This window comes from Callorhinus ursinus, unplaced genomic scaffold (genome assembly GCF_003265705.2).
Source record: "Callorhinus ursinus isolate GAN/ISIS: 27379988/994484 unplaced genomic scaffold, GSC_fseal_2.0 scaffold38, whole genome shotgun sequence".
Lineage (NCBI taxonomy): Eukaryota > Metazoa > Chordata > Mammalia > Carnivora > Otariidae > Callorhinus > Callorhinus ursinus.
Genome location: NW_027397100.1, coordinates 9,372,376 through 9,396,145, shown reverse-complemented (window position 1 = coordinate 9,396,145; position 23,770 = coordinate 9,372,376). Strand labels below are relative to the sequence as shown.

At 39.4% G+C, this 23,770-nt stretch overlaps 1 protein-coding gene across 1 annotated transcript in view; it reads right to left on the bottom strand.

The window, feature by feature from the left end:
- SAMHD1 (SAM and HD domain containing deoxynucleoside triphosphate triphosphohydrolase 1) overlaps positions 1-23,770 on the bottom strand; it is a 57,001-nt gene that overhangs the window by 18,935 nt on the left and 14,296 nt on the right. Inside the window, exons 4-11 of the mRNA XM_025876312.2 lie at positions 18,056-18,216; positions 16,091-16,206; positions 14,345-14,415; positions 7,543-7,698; positions 5,260-5,360; positions 4,983-5,091; positions 3,441-3,532; positions 2,304-2,419 (exon numbers count right to left, since the gene is read on the bottom strand). Of these exons, the coding sequence (XP_025732097.1) occupies positions 2,304-2,419; positions 3,441-3,532; positions 4,983-5,091; positions 5,260-5,360; positions 7,543-7,698; positions 14,345-14,415; positions 16,091-16,206; positions 18,056-18,216 (922 nt within the window). The remainder of the gene's footprint in view (positions 1-2,303; positions 2,420-3,440; positions 3,533-4,982; positions 5,092-5,259; positions 5,361-7,542; positions 7,699-14,344; positions 14,416-16,090; positions 16,207-18,055; positions 18,217-23,770) is intronic.

The window sequence follows — 23,770 nt, the reverse complement described above, 5'->3', positions numbered from 1 at the left end:
CTGAACAGGGTAAAAGCCAGTTTGGGCATTATAGAACCTTCACGGTGAGTAAGAGCTCTGTACAATCATGTGGTAAGATCACATTAAACTGTATACTTTATGTTTTGTCAGTTAACCCAAAAGTGCATAAAATCCCCAATTCATTTCTTTTCACCAAGAGATGGTAGAAATGTAATATAATGTTACAGGATAAATTGTTAGAACTGGCTTCTGATGAAGACCGAAGATGACTTTTTTTTTTTAAGATGACTTTTGGCATCATCTGCTTCATTATGAACAAAGTTAAAAATAGGCCCCAACTTGCTCAAATTGTTATATAACCTCATCTTTCATTCCTACCAACACAACAGGGGGAGGTTAGTATCAACTATGATGTTATTAAAACAAAACAGAGAAACAATTTAGATACACATTATCCCCTGTGAGGGACTGTGTCACCTAATCTAGATTAAGAAGGAAAATCACTTGTTATATTATAAACCTTAAATACTGATATACACAATGTTCTGAGTGTGCACAAAGATAGCTAATATGAGGAATCACTGTTTCACTTCTAATTTTTGATTTATTTATGATTAGAATATGACTAAAAAGTTACAAGTGTAATAGGGACTCTGCATCACCTACACACATATTTTTAAAGAATAATATATATAACTTTTCTTATTTAAATTTTTGTTTCTTTTGATTAAATTTATTGAAATATATAAGTCTGTCAAACTCCATACTAAATATTTGGGCTTGTATTTTGTATGTCCTGCCCCCCCATTTCATTTTACTGGTAATTCATTTTTAGTGTTCTACAAAAGTATCAATCTGCGAATGGTGGGACATGAAGAATACTGGTTCTTCAAAGAGAGTCTCAGAGGAACTGGTATGGGTCTCATTCTGGCAGCGTGCTGCAGAATCGAGCAGTGATGGAAGAGTAGTAGTACCACTCACAGGAACCTCATGGAAAGTGATCTTGGCTGTCTTAGGCCACTGAGCTTGTGTTGTTTTTGCTCATTTTAAGAATCTCCAGACTTGAGTGCCTGGGTGGCTCAGTTGGTTAAGCATCTGCCTTTGGCTCAAGTCATGGTCCCAGAGTCCTGGCATCGAGTCCCACATCAGGCTCCCTGCTCAGCGGGTAGTCTGCTTCTCCCTCTGCCCTTCACCCTGCTTGTGCTCTCGCTCGCTCGCTCTCTATTTCTCTTTCAAATAAATAAAATCTTTTTTTTTTTAAAGATTTTTTATTTATTTATTCAACAGAGGGAGACAGCGAGAGAGGGAACACAAGCAGGAGGCGTGGGAGAGGGAGAAGCAGGCTTCCCGCTGAGCAGGGAGCCCAATGCGGGGCTTGATCCCAGGACCCTGGGATCATGACCTGAGCCGAAGGCAGACGCTTAACGACTGAGCCACCCAGGCGCCCCAAATAAATAAAATCTTAAAAAAAAAAAAAAAAGAATCTCCAGCCTTTCCACGGATTCTACAAGCTATGTGACTGCTTTCTAACTTTCTTCTTTTTTTTTTTTAAAGATTTTATTTATTTATTTGGGAGAGAGAGAATGAGAGATAGAGAGCACGAGAGGGGGGAGGGTCAGAGGGAGAAGCAGACTCCCCGCTGAGCAGGGAGCCCGACGTGGGACTCGATTCCGGGACTCCAGGATCACGACCCGAGCTGAAGGCAGTCGCTTAACCAACTGAGCCACCCAGGCGCCCCTCTAACTTTCTTCTTAAACACAATCAGTTTCATGATATGCAACTAAGAACTGCAACTGGTACATACTTTTTTGTCTACTCCTTTTGCTTTGTTGATCTTTATTGCTCAGTCTGCACTTCCCCATGTGAAATAACCAGCTGCAACTCCTTCACCTCTCCCTTCCCACCCTAAGCTGCAGGTTTCATTTCTGCTTTAGTGTGGCAAAATGTTCCTGGTTCCCTGTGTTTTACAACAAAAATAATGTTAAAAGGGCGAGTTTGCTATTAGTCCAGCTGTATTATAACTTAAATAATAGTAAATATTGGGTACTTACGTGCCACGTACAATACTAGGTGTTATGCCTCATTTAAATACTATGACAAAACTCTATGCAAGATAGCAATACTCCCATTTTATAGATGAGGAAACTAAGAGTCAGAGAGGTTAAATAACTTTATCAAGGTTATATTGTTAATACAAAGCAGAGATAAAACTCAATTCCAAAAGCATATAATCACTTGAGAAGCCAAATATATTGGAATGTTTGGAAAATAACCCATCTGTGATCCAGGGACAGCTTAACTTTATCTGAGATGGACCACCTATGTTACCTTCTGGCTCTTACCTGTTAGCTTAGTGAAGGCTTCCATGTCATCAATTGCTGTAGAGATGTGATACTTTTTTCCTTCAGCACCTGTAATCTCTATGTAGGGGTCTGCTTTGAGGAAAGCATCTGTAATCCTAAAGATCATTTCATAAAAATTTTATGCTTATGAGAAAATTTGAGTATTTGCTTAATGCCATGCTTAAAGTTAAAGAAATCTTTCTACTTCAAAGAAGTAAAATCCTGAGACATGATGTTCTAAAGACAACTGTTTTTGGATCATACATAAAGGCATAAATAAGCGCATGGTGATTTGTGAGCTACCATGTTTACTGGGATCCAGGCATTATGTAGGGCTTTGGATATATTATCTTATTTAATCTTTCCAACAAGATAGACGTAATCAGCCTCCATTTTATAGATGCAGAAATGAAGTATTTTCCTTTAACCAAGTTGGGAAGAAGCAATACCAGGCTTTGAACCTAGATCTCTCTGAACTCTCTGAATTAAAAACAAAAACTTCTTATCAAAGGAACAACCATACAAATGGGTGGATGTATTCTAACTAGCTCATGTCAGTTTAGAACTATTTCAGAGACATGGAATTAATTCACACTCTGCTTTTGAGAACTCTTCGTGGGTCTTTTGAGTCTCAGAGAGATGTATGGGCTGTACTTTTATCTGTACTTGGCCGAACTTTTCTGCTATGGTTCTCACTGGGTTGGGGAGAAGAGGTGAAATTCCTACCGGCTTCACTATTTTCCACTAATTTTGAAAAATAACTGACGGGGTGAGGACAGACATTAATCTTCATCCTTAAAATTAACTTTATCTCATTAGTTTTAGAGTGTCAGTTATTCACGTCTTATCTCTCACCTTGATACTAACATCTGGCACAGAAGCAACTAGCTCTAGGGAGGGTCTAAGCCATGCCTCTTCATGTCTAGTTGAAGCCAACTCTTCCACCCTTCATCTATCCCCTTTATGCATTCTCCTCCCTTTACTTTATGCTAGTTTTTTGTTGTAGTAAGGGAACCATTTTAGATTTATTCATTTAAAATTCACTTGAATTCACCTAGAAATCTCAACTTGACCCAAGAATGATCTAACAAAGCATCATAAAAAATTTTATGGAGAAATAGCAGTCGAATTTCTTACATCGTATCAATGATGTTGCCAACTTTGTGTTGATAAGCTCTGCGGTGCAAAGAGTTGCGAGTATGGAACATGTCATACAGATTCCCAACCTCCTGAAGGAAAACATGAAATAAATATTATTGCAGGGTCAGGTTATGTTACCCTTGTTAGGAGACAAGTACATAGGACAAGGAAAAGGGACGGTGACAGACAAGAAGGCTATGCACAGGAGCTACCTCATTAAAATCCCTGAGTCCATTAAAAAACTACAAGGCAGGTTAGGAAAACCATTTCTTCTGGGTTTGCAACTTTTCTTCTTCTTCTTCTTTTTTTTTTTAAGACTTTATTTATTTATTTGTCAGAGAGAGAGCAAGCACAAGCAGGGGGAGCTGCAGGCAGAGGGAGAGGGAGAAGCAGGCTTCCCGCCGAGCAGGGAGCCCGATGCGGGACTCGATCCCAGGACCCTGGGATCATGACCCGAGCCGAAGGCAAACGTTTAACCGACTGAGCCACCCAGGCGTCCCTCAACTTTTCTTCTTAATCTATTTTTTTTTAACTCTGTAGCAGGTTCTGTTTTAGGCATCTTCAATATGTTTTTTAATCTTCTCAACAAGTCTAGAAGTTAGGCATTCTTCTTCTTATATTCTTTATTCTCAAAAGACTTTTTTTTTTTTTTTTTAAGACTTATTTGTCAGAGAGAGACAGAGTACAAGCAGGGGGAGCGGCAGGCAGAGGGAGAAGCAGGCTCCCTGCTGAGAAAGGAGCCCAATGCATTCTTTTTATTTTTTTTTTTAAGATTTTATTTATTTATTTGAGAGAGAGAGAATGAGAGACAGAAAGCACGAGAGGGAAGAGGGTCAGAGGGAGAAGCAGACTCCCTGCCGAGCAGGGAGCCCGATGCGGGACTCGATCCCGAGACTCCAGGATCATGACCTGAGCCGAAGGCAGTCGCTTAACCAACTGAGCCACCCAGGCGCCCGGAGCCCAGTGCATTCTTGATCCCAGGACTCTGGGATCACGACCTGAGCCAAAGGCAGATGCTTAACCGACTGAGCCATCCAGGCGCCCAAAGAAAGACTTTCTATAGTAAAATCCCATACTACTCTTTAGTTACATGACTCTAATCTAGCAGGGACCTAATGATTTAGTATTTTACCTATTATGAAACACTAACATAGATAACTAATTATGGTTAAGGATGAGACTTGAGTCAAACTTTCTGGGCTGAAACTCCAGTTCTGCCATTTATTAACTATATGTCTTCTCTGTGCTTCAGTTTGCTCACCTATTAAGTGGCATAAAAATAGTATCTATTTCATAGGGTTGTGAGGACCAAGTTAATCCACCTAAAGCACTTAGAACAGTGCCCAGCACAATACTCAGTAAATGTCTGTTGTAATTTTGCAGAAGTGAAAAGAACTTTTAGATACTTACAAGTGCTAAGTGTAAAGTAAAATGATTGACAATTTACCAGGTTGTGATTTTTCCAAATTATTGAATGATTACTTCTAGACTTGGAACTAGGAACTACAGCTTCTCTATTGTTCCTCTGACATAACTCACCTTATCTCTAGTACAAATACGCTTCCTATTATCTACTTCACAGACACGGGCAAATTTAATAAAGCGCTGGTAATCAAAATTATTTTGGATTCCAAGATGATGGCAGTCCCTGGAAAGATTCCAAAGCAGAGAGATAAAATTTTTCAACGAGGAAACTGTACCTTAAATATTAACACTAAATGTACATAAGAATTTCATTTTTTATTTAAGTAAAAATTAAATATATTTAAAGCATGTAAGGATTTTAACCAATTTTTCTGAAGTGTTCAGAGCATACCTGGCAAAATAATCCCATTTGTCCACATCGATGCCATTTCTTTTATTGGCCACTATCTCATAAAGGAAGCTTTTCTCTTTAGGACGCCCTTTATATGGCCACTGGAAGACAAGAAAACTCACCAAAGTTTTAGGATATGAACCATCTATTTACAAGCAAAGCAAAGCAACTGTGTTCAGCTAAAAATCATAAACAGATACTTGAATGGGAATGTGAGATAACTTAGAAGGTTCTACTCTTTCCTTCTTCCACTTAATTTCTAAACTAGTAGAAAAGGTTAAAGAAATGCTAAGGTATGTGATATCCTGTTAATACTAAACCTTTTGCCATTGAAAGGATCGTAACTCGGGGCGCCTGGGTGGCTCAGATGGTGAAGCCTCTGCCTTCGGCTCAGGTTGTGATCCCAGGGTCCTGGGATCAAGTCCCATATCCGGCTCCCTGCTCAGCGGAGAGCCTGCTTCTCCCTCTGCCTCTGCACCTCCCCCTGCTCAGGCTCTCTCTCCCTCTGTATCTCTCTGTCTCAAATGAATAAATAAAAAAAAAATCTTAAAAAAAAAAAAGGGATCCTAACTCGTTACATTTCTCATAACCAACAAGCTTTCCTCTTTTCTTGGCTTAAAAATTTCTTTAAAATATAAAATCTGAGGGTGCCTGGGTGGCTCAGTCGTTAAGTGTCTGCCTTCGGCTCGGGTCATGATCCCAGGGTACTGGGATTGAGCCCCACATCGGGCTCCCTGCTCGCGGGAGGCCTGCTTCTCCCTCTCCCACTCCCCCTGCTTGTGTGTTCCCTCTCTGGCTCTCTTTCTGTCAAATAAATAAAATCTTAAAATAAAAAATAAAATAAATAAAATAAAATATAAAATCTAATCATAAATTGGTAAGAATGTCCCTCATATGCTAATGCTTGAATTCATGCATGAAACTAGTATTATCATTCAAAGTAGTTACACATCTAGTCTAAATGAAATGTCCTGTTCAAAGAATTTTGGGGGCGCCTGGGTGGCTCAGTCAGTTAAGCAGCTGCCTTCAGCTCAGGTCGTGAACCCAGGGTCCTGGGATCGAGCCCCACATCGGGCTCCCTGCTCAGCGGGAAGACTCCTATTCCTGCTCCCTCTGTAGCTCCCCCCCCCGTTTACACTCTCTCTCTGTCAAATAAATAAATGAAATCTTAAAAAAAATTTTTTTTTGAAGCTCCCCTATTTTGGAAATAGAGTATTTGCTTCAAAATCCAGCTCTTCATCTTATATCTTACAAATAGATTTGTATATTTATTCAAGGAAAAAAAACTTAGAGGGAAATTATTTTTCAACTTTTTTATTATTTTTTTAAACTATTTTATTTATCTATTTGAGAGAGAGTGAGCATGAGCAGGAGGAGAGGCAGAGGAAGAAGCAGACTCCCTGCTGAGCAGGGAGCCCCAGGTGGGGCTTGATCCCAGAACCCTGGGATCATGACCTGAAGGGAAGGCAGATGCTTAACCAAGTGAGCCACCCAGGTGCCCCATTAATCTGTCCGTCTGTCTGTCTGTCTATCTATCTATCTATCATTTATCTATCTGTTGGGGGGGGCAGATGGAGAAGGAGAGAAAGAATCCCAAGTAGGCTCCATGCTCAGCACAGAGCCTGACATGGGGCTCAATCTCAGAACCCTGAGATCATGACCTGAGCCAAAACCAAGAGTTGGACACTTAATCAACCATGGCACCCAGGCGCCCCTCAACTTCTTTTTAATTCAAACAAACAAACAAACAAACAAATAAAGAGATTTTCCTTTGAGCTATTCAACTTTTTTTCTAGGGCTTCATATATCTAAATATTTCAGATCCTATTTTTTTTATCATTTTATTTTTTTTTCTTTTTAAATTTCCTTTTCTGAGTCCTGCCCCCTCTCATTTTTCCCTCCCCCCGACTTCCCATTCCCTCACACCTTTCCCCCCAGCACTCAAACATGTTAATTTTAATGGGGAAACAAGACACATACTTTTACATTTTCCAAATGATATTACCTCCGACTCCTATATAGAATACTGCATATCTACTTGCCAAAAAATATTTACATAGGTATTTTAATTTGGGGGGCAACTTCTAAAGATCTCAGTTAAGAGATTAAAAAAATAGATAAGCCTTTCATTTTTTTTGGTATTACACAGTAGAAACATATAATGTATTTTATCATTTAGTCTCCTTAAAATAGCCAAATGTCTCTCTTCATATAGCTCTGAAGAAAACTAGAAAAGGCTAGATGGGAAACAGTCAATTCAAATTAAGTTGTACACAAACTTACCGAAGAATCTTTGATTGGTGATTCAAGTGGTCCTGTAATTTGTTCCTTGATAAAGCAAATGTCTTCTTCAGGGATGAGACCATAGTATTCCATGACTTCTTTGAGTCCATTAGAATTAACTAGGTGCTCAAACATCATCACTGAGCCCTGTTCATGCTAGGAAAAGTCAACACAATATGGTCTGTTATAGACTCTAGTACATTAGGGACCCCAGATAATCCAAATTATTCTTGATTCCAGGTAATTCAAAGATAAATTTCTATTGCATGTTAATTATCTAGCTTTCAGCTACTGTCTTGCAGATATTTTTTTTTTAAGCAGACTACACACCCAGCATGGAGCCCAATGCAGGGCTTTACCTCAGGATCCTGAGATCGAGACCTGAGCTAAGATCAAGAGTCAGATGCCTCACCAACTGAGTACCCAGGCATCCCTTGCAGATATTTTTAAAAAATCTGTCAAATTTGTCTCTATTTTACTACCAATAAGCCTTTTATGTATCATGTTCATCATTATTTCATAAATATATTTAACGTGGGGAACCTGGGTGGCTCAGTTGGTTAAGTGTCTGCCTTTGGCTCAGGTCATGATCCCAGGGTCTTGGGATCCAGTCCCACTTCAAGCTCCCTGCTTAGTGGAGAGCATGCTTCTCCCTCTGCCTGCCTGCCTGCCACTCCCCCTGCTTGTGCACTTGTGTGCTCTCTCTCTCTCTCTCTGTCAAATAAATAAATAAATTTTTTTTAAAAAGTAATAAATATATTTAATGAGATATAATCATTTACAGTACAAACGTACTGCACAGTATGGTACAGAAGAATATTACCCAGTCATACAGGTAGAATCACTATAAAATTCAGTTCAACTGGGGTGCCTGGCTGGCTCAGTCAGTGGAGCATGAGACCCTTGATCTTGAGTCGTGAGTTCAAGCCCCACATTGGGTGTGAAGCCTACTTAAAATAAAATTTAAAATTTCAAAAAAAAATTCAGTTCTATTATTTCATCAGCCTTGAAACATCGTTACAAATTCTGTTAGCACTTCCATCTAGTGGCGAAAAGGGGTAACTGCAAACTTGCCAGTAAAAACAAAAGTGTTTTAGAGCTTTGTGGTCACCATCGAGGTGGGAATCTCAAACTGGCCTCTTTTTACTCTGTCTCTGCTCTCTCATTCATAACTGTAAAAATCAAATGATCCCCTGAAGACATCGGTGCCATCACAGGTCCTACCAAAAACTGATTCAATATGAAAACAAAAACCTAAATGGTCCTACAACTATTTTTTAAAAAAATTGAATCAAGATGCATATTAATTACAAAGAGAAAAAACAGTTAAAGTTTATAATGGGGAAATCTGGTAAACATTGGTAAACATTGAATCAAGTGATCAAAGTTAAAATCACTAGCAGTGTGCTAAACAGATTTGATGTGCCTCCAATGTGATATACTAAGAAGATACAATGTGGCATTCTGCCAAAAACACAGTCTGACAGTATGTATCAGAAAACTGCAAACATCAGACAAACTGAAGGACATTCCGGAAACAACTCAACTGCACTCTTCAAAAAATAACAAGGTCATAAAAGATAAAAACTGAAGGGGGCGCCTGGGTGGCTCAGTCGGTTAAGCGGCTGCCTCCAGCTCAGGTCATGATCCCGGGGTCCTGGGATCAAGCCCCGCATCAGGCTCCCTGCTCCGCAGAGAGCCTGCCTCTCCCCCTCTCCCTGCCTCCCTGCCTGCCTCTCTGCCTGTTTGTGCTCTCTATCAAATAAATAAATAAAATCTTTAAAAAAAAAAAGATAAAGACTGAAGACTTGTTGCAGATCAAAGGAGAGTAAAGAAAAATAGCAACTAAGTAGTATGTATGGACCAGGGAGGAAAAAAAAGTTTTCTTCCTCCTTTTCTATATGGACAATTGGTGCAATTTGAAAGAAATAAAAATTAGATAACAGTATAGCATCGATATTAATTTTCCGGTTTAGGTACTTGTACTGAGGTCATGTAAGAGAATGTTGTTTTTAGGAAATACCCACTGAAGTATTTAGGAATAAAGGGGTTTGTCTACAACTTACTTTCAAATGGTTCAGAAAAAAACATATTACTTTTTAAAAGATTTTTATTAAGTAATCTCTACACCCAATATGGGGCTCAAACTCATAAGCCAGAGATCAAGAGACCCATGCTCCACCAACTGAACCAGCCAGGCACCCCCCCAAAAATGTATATATACAGAAAAATCTAAGTCCCACAAAGATAGTTTGGACAAGAACAAGGAAAATTATAAGCAACTCAGGAGTAAATATAACAGAAGATCTATAAAACCTTTATGGAGAAAATTATAAAATTTAAAATAGAAGAGCCAAGGGCCAAAGATCCTCAATAAAAGAATAGGATGCAAACAACTGTACTACCAACTATGAAGACTTATTATAAAGTAATAATAATTAAGAAAGTGTGGAATAGGGGCGCCTGGGTGAGTCGGTGGTTGGGCATCTGACTCATGATTTAGGCTTGGAGGGTGATCTTGGGGTCATGGGATTGAGCCCCAAGTCGGGCTCCCCGCTCAGCATGGAGTCTGCTTGGGATTCTCTGTTTCCCTCTCCCTCTGTCCCTCCCCTGCTCCCGTGCTCACTCTCTCTCTCTCTCTCTCTCTCTCTCTCAAATAAATAGATAGTGTCTGACTTTTGGTTTTGGCTCAGGTCATGATTTAAGGGTCCTGAGATGGAGCCAAGCATCAGACTCCATACTCAGCAGGGAACCTGCTTCTCTCCTTCTCCCTCTGGCCCTCTCCCTGCTCATGTGCTCTCTCTCTCTAATAAAGAAATCTTTAAAAGAACAAAAATTTAAAAAAATAAATAAATAAATAAATAGGGGTGCCTGGGTGGCTTAGTCAGGTAGACATCTGACTCTTGGTTTCAGTTTTGGTCATGATCTCATGGGTCGTGGGATCAAGCCCTGTGTCAGGCTCTGCTCTCAGCAAGGGGTTGGCTTGGGGATTCTCTCTGCCCTTCCCTCCACTGTCTCTCTCTCTCTCTCAAAAATAAATAAATCAATCTTTTATAAAATTTTTTTTGGAAGATGTATTTATTTTAGAGAGAGAGAGAGAGAGAGAGAGAGAGCGCGCGCGCACGAGTGAGAGGGGCAGAAGGAAAGAGACTCTCAAGCCTACTCAGTGCCGAGCAAGGAGCCCCACGTGGGGCTTGATCCCATGACCCTGAGATCAGGGCCTGAACCGAAATCCAAGAATCAGACACCTAACTGATTGTGCCATCCAGACACCTCTGAAAGGCCAAATTTTCAAATACAAAGACTTGGAAAACGGGACGCCTTGATCTCAGGGTTGTGAGTTCAAGCCCCATGCTGGGAGTGGAGCCTACTTTAAAAAATAAATACAAAGACTCGCAAATGACTGAATAGATCCTTTTTAGATCAGCCTTGCTGAAGAAAACAACTATTAAGTCTGGACAACTTCCTACAGGTACTGGCAGGCAACCAAAAGCAGACAGACATGAGCTTTTTCCAAGTTAACACTTCGAAAAAAGCCTTGGGCAATATGCCAGTTCTTTTATGTCCTTTATCATGAGGCCCCAAGGCAGCAAAACTACAGAGAAACTACCCATCTTAGTCGAAGAACCAGAATACTTCATCAGAATTTAAAATTTGGGGGCACCTGGGTGGCTCAGTTGTTAAGTGTCTACCTTCGGCTCAGGTCATGATCCCAGGGTCCTGGGAAGAGCCCCACATCAGGCTCCCTGCTTGGCAGGAAGCCTGCTTCTCCCTCTCCCACTCCCCCTACTTGTGTTCCCTCTCTCGCTGTGTCTCTCTGTGTCAAATAAATAAATAAAATCTTAAAAAAAAAAAAAAGAATTTAAAATTTGTTTCTCAAAAGGCACCATTAAAAAAAATGAATTGGCAAGTTCGAGATGGGAAAAAAATCTTCACAATACATATATCTGTTTTATATATACATATATATATATAGTTACTACATACACTATTATGTATGTATATATAGTTGTATCATATATATAATTGCTCAAATCAACAATTAAAAGGCAAACATTTTTTAATGTTGAAAGAACTCTTCACAAAAGATAGTATCAATAACAAAGTACAGGAAATGGTATTCAACATACATTGAAGAACGTCAATAAAAACCAAAAAACCCCAAAACACCACTTGACACTCATTAGGTTAATCTAAAAAACCAAATGTTGATGAGGCTATGGGACAGTAAATCTCCCACAGCGCTTACAGAGCATAAAATGGTACAATATGGGAGAGGTCTGGGAGTTTCTAACAAAGTAAACACACATCTACTTTATGACCTGGCACTTTTAGGCATTTTACCTAAAAGAAATGAAGACATGTTCCACAAAAATCATGTACAGTGACGTGTACAGCAACCTCATTTGTAGTAGTCAAAAAGTGAAAACAACCCAAATCCTATCAAAGGGAAAAAGGATAAACAAATCACAACTTACCCATACAATGGAATACTAACTCAGCAATAAGCAGGGATCAAAAGGTGATGCATACAACGTGAAGGAATCTCACAATCATATTGTGTGAATAAAAGCAAGACACAATAAAAAAATAATAAAATAATAAAAAATTAAAAAATAAAAAAAAGCAAGACACAAAAGAGTATCTACGATACGATTCTACTTATAACAAATCTAAGAATAGACAAAGCTAATCTTAGTTTATAAAACTCAGAAGGTGATGAGGGAGAAGTAGGCATTGACTGAGAATTTTCCAAGAAGATGAAGACATTCCATACCCTGACTTGGGTAGTGGTTAGGTGGATGTATACTCCTGCCAAAATTCACTGAACCAGGGCACCTGACTGGCTCAGTCAGTGGAGTGTGCGACTCTTGATCTTGGGGTTGTGAGTTTGAGCCCCATGTTAGGTGTAGAGATTACTTAAAATAAACCAACAACAAACTTTAAAAAAATTCACTGAACTGTACATTTAAGATCAGTACAACTTAATATATATGAATTTTTCCTTTGAAAGAAAGAAAAGTAGGGGCGCCTGGTTGGCTCAGTTGGTGAAGCATGTGGCTCTTGATATCGGGGTCATGAGTTCAAGCCCCACATTGGGTGTAGATGTTACTTAAGAAAAGTAAAATATTTTTAAAAAAGAAAGAAAGAAAATAGAGGTTGACGTGGAAGAACCATTCAGTACATATTAATATCCTTTTCTACTCCATGTTCCAGAAACACAATGTGGTAAAAAATGGAAGCCAGCATAACTTCACTTTTCAAAAATTGATTCCAAAAACATGGGTCAGCCACCTGCATATCCTAATTATAAAATAGTTCAATTAATATAAATGATGAAACTTGCCTGGTATTGGCTACTTCATCATTTAAAAAAAAAAGTTAAAATGGAGTTGGCCTTTTATTTTTTCAATAGTGTGATAGAATAGTAAGAGCATTAAATTAGCAGCTAGAGGGACACCTGGGTGGCTCAGTTCGTTAAGCATCTGGCTTTGGCTCTCAGGTCATGATCTGGGGGTCCTGGGACTGAGCCCCGAGTTGGGCTTCCCACTCAGCAGAGAGTCTGCTTCTCCCTCTCCCCCTCCACCCCACTTGTGCTCTGTCTCTGTCTCTCTCAAATAAATAAAATCTTTTTTAAAAATTTAGCAGCTAGAAAACCTGGTTTTCTAGAGCTGGCTCTACCATTTAACAGCTTTGTGATTTTTTTTTTTTTAAGATTTACTTATTCTTTTGAGAGAGAGAGAGAGCGTGCGCGTGCAAGCAGGAGGAAGGGGCAGAGGGAGAAGGAGACGAAGCAGACTGTGCTGAGTGCAGAGGCCAACAAGGGGCTCTATCTGACAACCCATGAGATCATGACCTAACCCGAAACCAAGAGTCATTCACTTAACTGACTGCCACCCAGGCGCCCCAAGCTTTGTAAGTTTTTTGTATATCAGTATACCTCTGTGAGCTTCAAGTTCCTTTACACTTATAAAAATGTAGGTAATGATTCTTTCCTTAAAGACTACTGGGAGATCTGCCCATCGACAGATGAATGGATAAAGAAGATGTGGTATATATACACAATGGAATATTATGCAGCCATCAAAAGGAATGAGATCTTGCCATTTGCAACAATGTGGATGGAACTGGAGGGTGTTATGCTGAGTGAAAGAAGTCAATCAGAGAAAGACAGGTATCACATGACCTCACTGATATGAGGAATTCTTAATCTCAGGAAACAAACTGAGTGTTACTGGAGTGGTTGGGGGTGGGAGGGATGGGGTGGCTGGGTGATAGACATTGGGGAGGGTATGTGCTACGGTGAGCGCTGTGAATTGTGCAAGACTGTTGAATCACAGATCTGTACTTCTGAAACAAATAACGCAACATATTTTAAGAAAAAAGAAAAAGAAGAAGATAACAGGAGAGGAAGAAAAGGGGAGTATGTCAGAGGGGGAGACGAACCATGAGAGATGATGGACTCTGAAAAACAAACTGAGGGTTCTAGAGGGGAGGGGGGGAGGGGGATGGGTTATCCTGGTGATGGGTATTGAGGAGGGCACGTTCTGCATGGAGCACTGGGTGTTATGAACAAACAATGAATCATGGAACACTGCACCAAAAACTAATGATGTAATATATGGTGATTAACATAACAATAAAAAAATAAAAAAAAAGACTACTGGGAGATCAAATTAAATACACACACACACACACACGCACATATGAATATGAGTACACTGTAATGGGGAAGTATACTATCACAAAGCAATGGTTGCTTAAATAGTCTTTGCTAACTATTGAATATATGAATACATACCGTCCATTCCACATTTGGGCGAGCAAGTGGAATAAATCTTCCATCAAACATATGAGAAAACGGCCCATGACCTTAAAAACAAAAGCAGCCTTAGAACAAGGAAATTGCTTGTAAACTGGTAAAATGTAAATCTATTTTTTTATCTTTTTAGCTTAACTTGAAAATGAACAGAAATTAATAATCTATAAGTACATCACAAAAAGGGACAAACAAATCCTTCCTTTCTATTTTCTAAAACAAGAGATTAGGAAATAAAATCATATAGGAAAGTCAGGTGTCCATGGAGGGGTCTCTGAATTATCAGAGCTTACATAAATCTGATGAAAGGATAGTTTTGTGTTAACCAAAAGGAATGTTAAGGAAAAACCTTTGGCATGTTCAGATTGAATATATTAGAATAGCCATTTTAAGACAATCCATTGGGGTGCAGGAAGAAAATAATATAAATTTTTCTACTCTCATCCTTTAAAAACATCTTTTTTTCATGTAAATTTTATAATGTACATAATGTATTTTATAGTAAATATACACACTTGGATTTTTACTGCTGATATGGGCAACCAAAAGTGGAGATCACTAGTTTATCTTATTCATAAGTGATTTTTAAATTCCACTCATTTAATAATATGAAACTTTGTTGACACACAACTCTATAATTATCAGAATTTCTGAAATGAGTTAGTTGGCTGAAGACGGACTCCACCTGGACCAGCCCTGGGCCTTTCTGCAAATCGCAGTCTATACAAAAAGGCTCATTAGTGCAGTGTTCAGACTCCTAGAGACTGGCAAAGGTTTCCCAATGATACCCTCTCAAAATACCTAGAATCTGTTAAATTTATCATCTAGGAGTGATATTGGTCTACTGACATCTCCAAGGGGACAAGCTAAAGAGAGTGCCCTACCCCTTTAAGAATCTGGCTAGGGGCGCCTGGGTGGCTTAGTCATTAAGTGTCTGCCTTTGGCTCAGGTCATGATCCCAGGGTCCTGGGATTGAGCTCCACATCAGGCTTCCTGGAAGCCTGCTTCTCCCTCTCCCACTCTACCTGCTTGTGTTCCCGCTCTCACTGTCTCTCTGTCAAAAAAAAAAAAAAAAAATCTGGCTATCTTGAAACACAGATACCTCCCTTTCTCTGCCCTGAGGGCACACACAAACTCTTAGTCTCCTCCAATAGGTAGGAATAAACTACAAAGAGATGGGGGTAAAAACTCCTATAACAAAGAGGACAATCTCTTTTCTCTTTTTTTGTCAAAGAAGGATGATACTCTTCTACTTGGATTTAAGTGGTCCAAGACCTCACATGGGTCAGGGAAGAAAAGGAGTTCTCTAAATCTGTTGTTAATCTACTAGGGCAGATTATGTATTCTGGGTATGAGAAGAATGGATTTGATAAAGTAACTGAAAGAAAAATGGCAATTTTTCAACAAGAAGAATAAAACAAAGATAAAACTCACATCCTCCTAAACACAGTAGTCAAAAAAATTTCACTATCAGAAAGTCCTTTCATATAACTTGTAGCAAAGATGTGTAACATGGGAAATACATTGAAAGACTACAAAAAAAAAAAAAAAAGCAATGCTTTGGGCTTACGAATCACGCTAGGAAGAAGCAATGGCACATTTAGATTAATGTTAACTGCAGAATGAAAACACAATTTTCATATATCTTTGGGTTAATTGGATTAATTTCAAAGAGAGGTAACACATTATGGTTTTACATGAACAGCTTTGGTTCTTTGTACAGCATACCGAGATCATGACAAAGGCCAGCAATCTGAACACAGAGCACATCTCGTGCACTTATCTGCAGCTCTGGTTGTTTCTCACGCAGTGCACGAACCAGACATCCTGCTAGATATCCTACACTGCAGAGTAAGCAAAACAAAAAACAACATAAAGTCACTCTTCCATTTGAAAGATGATACTTCCGGACCTCAAGAAATTTAACATGTTTCTCAAATGCTCTAATACATGTCTACAACAAGTGAACAGAGTAGTCAAGTAGTCTGTTTCAGAACTAGGCAGAAACACACAAACAGAATCCCCAAAGCAGGACCACAATCAGTAATCATTAGGGAAATGTAACATCAAAATCGCAATGAGATACCACCCTCACAGGCCTTAGAAAGGCTATTATAAAACAAAACAAAACCCAAAAAACAAAACAAATGTCGGCTAGAACGTGGAGAAATTAGAACCCTTATGCACTGTTGTTGGGAGTGTATAATGGTGCAGCCACTACAAAAAACAATATGGTAGCTCCTCAAAAAATTAAAAATAAAATTACCATATGATCCAGCAGTTCCACTCTGGGTCTACATCCAAAACACTAAAAGCAAGGTCTCAAAGAGATATATGCACACCCATGTTCATAGCAACACTATTCACAATAGCCAGAGGTGGAAGCAACCCAAGTGTCCACTCACAAATAAAGGGATAAACAAAATATGGTATAACCATATAATTATTACTCAGTCTTAAAAAAGAATTTCTCACACATGCTCCAACATAGATGAACTTTGAGAAAATTATGCTAAGTGAATTGAGCCAGTCACAAAAAGACAAATACTGTAGAACATTACTTACATGAGGTACCTAGAATACTTAAATTCATAGAAACCAAAAGCAGAATGGTGATGACCAGATGCTAGAGGGAGAGGAGAATGGGGAATTGTTATTTAATGGGTACAGAGTTTCAGTTTTGCAAGATGAAAAGGTTCTGGAGTTTGGTTGCACAATAATATGGATATATTTAACACTACTGAACTGTACACTTAAAAATGGTTTAGATGGTAAATTTTATATTCTGTGTATTTTACCACAAATCTTTTTTTTTTTTTCCAAAGAAGGACTTCTGGCTTTGTAATGTTGACAACACAGATAGAGGATAAAGTGCCTGACAAATGTTAAAAGCACTTGTAGCATTTCCCCCTAAAAGTAATTCCTGAGAATACAATATCTTTCTTTCCCCTTTAACTCTGAACTCCACGAAGTTAGAGACAATTGCTATGTTGTTGGTTTGGTAGGGCCTAGTGAGTTTTCAATAAATATGTGTTGATGAATGAATGTACATTTGGGTAGACACTTGTGTTCTGGCTATTAAAAACACTTCAAAAAAAAAAACCCCACAAAAAACAAGAAACACTTCAAAAAAACAAAACAAAATAAAACAGGGTGAGTACTTCATGAAACCTAGAAAACTGTCCAGTTCTTCCCAGCCCATATTCTCCTGGCTCCAGATTTTATAATGGAAAAGCAGACCAAATTCTCAACTTAGTTGTATGTAACAGAGGTGCCACCTTCTCTAAGTTTATGAATATTTTCCTGATCTACAAATTTCCTGATAGGTGAAGAAAATCATCGGCTTTCAAAGGCAATTCTATACAAGACTAAACAGGAAAATTTAAAAAAATCAAACTTACAAAGTTAGTTACATCAGTAACCAGCCCTGTTAGGTTTTAAATATTTAAACACAAATATGTCATCCAAATGACCTGTCAATAGACATTTTATCTTTCCAGTAAAGATCTGAACCGGCTTACAAGAATACATAAAATAAAGTAGAGCAAGGTACATCAAAGCCTCAATCTTCTCATCAACAAAATATGGATATTATTACCATTCTGTAAAACTGTTCTCTAAAAGATGAGACAGTCATTTCATGATAAAGAAGGTACTTATTAACTGTAAATTCCCCATTAACTGCCTTCTTACCCTAGACTGTGCTCAAATCGATTGTGCGAAGCGCCTGGAAAAATGTAGTAACTGCCTCCCAACTGTTTGATGTATCGAAGCCGCTGAAATTGAGGTGTGTCGATGATTCGGATGAGGAGAGGGTGGAGTTCAATGTGGCCATGGACAGGATCATTAATCACCTAGAAAATTATGTTTAAATTAATATCAGTAACAATATGTAACTTCATCTAAAATTTTTGTGCAGCCATTCCCATCTACAGTGTACAAAGCTATTCAATTGTTCTCAAGTAAGAACAAGACTACAGGATATAATAAGATATTAATATCATTACCTTACTATCAGACAGATCAAGTACATTGGATCTGGGTATATTTTACTTCTTCTTAATGGATTCTAATAATAGAAAGATAAGGATTTTAATCTTTTTACTATGATTTGATTAGCCTTTAATAAGTTAGTCTTTTTTTTTTTTTAAGGTTTTGTTTATTTATTTGACAGAGAGAGACATAGCGAGAGAGGGAACACAAGCAGGGGGAGTGGGAGAGGGAGAAGCAGTCCTCCCGCAGAGCCAGGAGCCTGATGCAGGGCTCGATCCCAGGACCCTGGGATCATGACCTGAGCCGAAGGCAGACGCCCAACAACTGAGCCACCCAGGCACCACCTAATAAGTTAGTCTTGAATTCAAGTTAAACATACTTATTTAACACACTCGTTCAGATCATAAAAGCATATTACTATAGGCAATGTGTATATTTTTCCCCCTAAATGTATCTATATACTGCCCATTAGGGAGAGAGGGAGGGAGTGAGGAAGAAAGGAAGCTTCCTATCATAAAGATAAGAAATCTGAGGTAGGAAAATAAAATTCTATACTACTTAATATTACTCAGAAATACTTAGTAAAAATAAATTTTACAATTACTTGTTACTCTAAGTTTAAACAGGGTTAAATATGGGTGAAGATTTAATGCCTCTCTATATTTCTTTAAATAAAGATACTTCTTGGGGCACCTGGGCCCTCAGTCAGTTAAGCGACTGACTCTTGGTTTCGGCTCAGGTCATTATCTCAGGGTCGTGAGATGGAGCTCTGTGTCAGGCTCTGTGCTCAGAGCAGAGTCTGCTTAAGATTCTCTCTTTCCCTCTCCTTCTGCCCCTCTCCCCCAGTACATGTACCCTCCTTCCCCCTCTCTCTCTCAAATAAACAAAATTTTTTTTTTCCCCTTGCAAAAACCCTTGGCTCACCCGAGGAACAAATAAAATCTTAAAAAAATATATACTTATTTCTTAACTATCTATAACTGCCTTTTAAAGAGAAAGATACAAAATAAAAAAGGAATTTAATAAATGATCTAATTCATGATTTTCAAACTGCTTCAAATTTTTCCATGAAGTTTCTTAAAAATGTACAGAATTCTGGGAGGTGAAGGGCCTTGTCTGTGCCATTTACTGCCATATTCTCAGAACTCAGCACACAGCATAGTGCCTGACACATAGTAGGAACTCAAATATGTTTTATTTTTTAATTTTTTTTTAAGGTTTTATTTATTTATTTGAGAGAGAGAGAGAAGGAGCAGTGGGGAGGGCCAGAGGGAGAGAGAGAGAAAGAGAGAAGCAAATTCCCATTGAGCAGGGAGCCCAATGTGGAGCTAGATCCCAGGACCTGGAGATCATGCCCTGAGCCAAAGGCAGATGCTTAACTGAATGAGCCACCCACGCGCCCCTCAAATATGTTTTAAATGACTACTCTTGGGGCACCTTCAGCTTGGGTCATGATCCCGGAGTCCCAGGATCGAGGCCCACATCTGACTCCCTGTTTAGCAGGGAGTCTGCTTCTCCCTCTCCCTCTGCTCTTCCCCCGCCCACCACCCACACCCCACTCAATGCTCTTTCTCTCTCACTTACTCTCTCTCTCAAATAAGTAAAAATCTTAAATAAATAAATAAATAACTACTGTTAAACTGTCATTGCAAAGATACATATGTTAAGATGCTATTATAAAGTGTACCATGCCCATACACAGAAATATATAAAATATGAATTAGAGAAGCTCAATGCTGTAAAGAAGCTTAAAGCTTAGGTCATCTGGTCCAACATTTGAAGATGCTGGTGATAAGGAAGTCATTTCCTTTAAAAATAGCTCAATTCAAGTTGCATACTGACAGCCTGAGTCAAGTAATGACTAAAATTTACAACTTTGTTAAACAATGTGTATGCGTATTAACAAAGATTAGATTTATGGTTGATGATTGGTGAGTATTACTTTTTTTCACCCTGCTCTATAAAGCCACTTTATCACCACAATAAACTATATCAAGTTTAGTCACCTCTAATAATATACCAAGAATGATGTCAAAGTATCTCTGGAATAGAAGACACTGTGAATATTGTTAATTCAACCTTCTGGATGTCCTTATCAGACAAGAAAGAGTTCCAAAATCTTTAAAGATTTATGTATTTATTTGAGGGGAGGGGAGTGGCAGAGGGAGAGAGTCCTAAGCAGACTCCACACTGAGCCTGGAGCCCAACTCAGACCTCAATCTTACGACCCTGAGATCACAACTGGAGCCAAAACCAAGAGTTAGATGCTCAACTGACTGTGCCACCCAGGCACCCCCCAAAATCTTTAAATATATGACAATCAGGGGTGTCTGGCTGGCTCAGTCAGTGGAGCATGCAACTTTTTTTTTATTTTATTTATTTATTTGACAGAGTGAGAGCAGGAACACAAGCAGGGGGAGTGGGAGAGGGAGAAGCAGGCTCCCCGCAGAGCAGGGAGCCCGATGCACAGCTCGATCCCAGGACCCTGGGATCATTACCTGAGCCAAAGGCAGATGCTTAACGACTGAGCCACCCAGGTGCCCCGGAGCATGCAACTCTTGATAGGGTTGTGAGTTTGAGCCCCACATTGGTGTAGAGATTAAAAATAAAATCTTTTTAAAAAATTAAAATAAAAAGAAAAGAAAATCATATATTGGCCTATTCCTTCCCCTTATATAAAATTAATGTAACCATCACAATCTATTTTTATTTTTTTTTAATTTTTTATATTTTTTAAAGATTGTATATATTTGTCAGAAGAGAGAAAGAGAGTGAACACAAGCAGGGGGAACAGCAGGCAGAAGGAGAAGCGGACTCTCCACTGAGCAGGGAGCAGGGAGCTGATGTGGGACTCGATCCCAGGACCCTGGGATCATGACCTGAGCTGAAGCTTAACCAACTGAGCCTTAACCTTATCCTTAACCAACTGAGTCACCCAGGCATCCCCAGAATCTATTTTTTATTTTTTATTTATTTTTTTAAAGATTTTATTTATTTATTTGACAGAGAGAGACACAGTGAGAGAGGGAACACAAGCAGGGGGAGTGGGAGAGGAGAAGCAGACGCCCCCGCTGAGTGGGGAGCCCGATGTGGGGCTTGATCCCAGGACCCTGGGATCATGACCTGAGCTGAAGGCAGACGCTTAACGACTGAGCCACCTAGGCGCCCCAGAATCTATTTTTTAAAAATATTTTCTTTATTTATTCGAGAGAGAAAGAGCATGAATGGGAGGAGGGGTAGAGGAAAAGGGACAAGCAGACTCCCTGCTGAGCCGGGAGCACGATGATGTGGGGCTCAATCCCAGGACCCTGAGATCATGACCTGCGCCAAAGTCAGACGCTTAACTGACTGAGCCATGCAGGTACCCCTAGAATCTATTTTGTTGGTTTCTCTTCAGATCGCAAAAATTATAAAAAAAAAATTCTACAATCTACTTTTAATCCATTTAAGCATCTAAGTTTTTACTGTCAAGTTTTCAGGTATAATAACTGGTTAAAACAAAGTAAATTTAAGCAGCTTTATAAAAAAAATAAAGAGAGGTGCCTGGGTGGCTCAGTCGGTTAAGCGACCAGCTCTTGGTTTTGGCTCAGGTCATGATCTCAGGGTTGTGAGATCGAGCTCCATATAGGGCTCCACGCTAGGTGTGGAGCTGCTTGAGATTCTCTCTCTCTCCCCCTTTCCCTCTGCCCCTTCCCCCATGCACTCTCTCTCTCAAATGGGTAAATAAAGTCTTTAAAAAAAAAAAAGAACTCACTGAAAATCATTTTTAACATATCATAATATACACTTTTCATGTCAAAATGCATCATGAGCAATTAATCATTTTACAGATCTTAATAATTATCCTTTAAAAAAAGATTTATTTATTTATTTTAGAGAGAGAGAGAGCGTGCAATTGTGCACAAAAGTGGGGAGAGGGGCAGAGGGAGAGAACCTCAAGCAACTCCAAGCTGAGCGTAAGCCCAACAGGGAGCTTGATTTCATGACCAGAGATCTGACCTGAGCTCAAATCAGAGCCAGAGGCTCAAATGACTGAGCCACCCAGGCACCCCATCCTTTTTTTTTTTTTAAAGTAAGCTCTATGCCCAATGTGGGGCTTGAACTCATGACCTGAGATCAAGAATTGAATGCTAAGAAAAAAAAAAAAAGAGTTCCATGCTCTACAGACTAACAGACTGAGCCAGGCACCCCAATAATTATCCTTGTAATGGCTTCATTTCATTAATAAGCTAACTTTTTTATAAAAAGAGTTTTTAATTAATTCTTAAAAGATTTTATTTATCTGACACACAGAGAGAGAGAGTGAGAGAGAGAACACAAGCAGGGGGAGTGGCAGGCAGAGGGAGAAGGAGAAGCAGGCTCTTTGCTGAGCAAGGAGTCCAATGTGGGGCTCGATCCCAGGACCCTAGGATCATGACCTGAGCCGAAGGCAGCCACTTAACCGACTGACCCACCCAGGCGCCCCTGATTTTTTAATTTATTTAGAAAGAGTGTGTGTGTGTGTGTGTGTGTGTGTGTGTGTGTGTGTGCGCGCGCGCGCGCGTGCGCGCCTGTGTGAGCACGTGAGCGAGTGAGGGGAGGGGCAGAGGCAGCGGGACAGGCAGAATCTCAACTAGACTCCACACTGAGCATGGAGCCTCACGACCCAGAGATTCTGACCTGAGCCAAAATTGAGAGTCAGATGCTTAACTGACTGAGCCACCTAGGTACCCCATGATGAACATTTTTACACCATTCCTTAATTTTGGGCAACAACTTATTGGTAATTCAAGTTATATTATTTCATATTCCCTTTCTAACTCTTAATGAGTATGAATATATTAAAGTGTTTTGATCAGTGTTTATAATCTGTTTTTATTCTCCCAGTATTATTTGATATAAACTGCTCCTTACACTTGTCACTTTTATTATTTTTTTTAAAGATTTTATTTATTTATTTGACAGAGAGAGAGAGAGAAAGCACAAGTAGGCAGAGAGGCAGGCAGAGGGAGAGGGAGAAGCAGACTCCCCACTGAGCAGGGAGCCTGACGCGGGGCTCGATCCCAGGACCCTGGGATCATGACCTGAGCCAAAGGCAGCCGCTTAACCAACTGAGCCACCCAGGCGCCCCTACACTTGTCACTTTTAAAGATTATATGATACTTTACTGTGTTACTAGCCAAGAAGTTTAAAAAAAATCCTATTGTCTATGAATTGTCTCCTATATATGTCAAACACTGAGGATGAGATGAGTAAGGCACAATTCCTGTCCTCTGAGGGAGATAATAGAATATATGTCCAGAGTGGTGGCAAAAGAGAATGGGGGAAAAGAAACAAAAGTAGTCAGTTCTACCCAGAAGAAAAGAGAGAGGGGGCTATCAGAGAAAGATACAGAGCTGGTGATTCTAGAATTTAACACATATTAAGAGAAAGTAC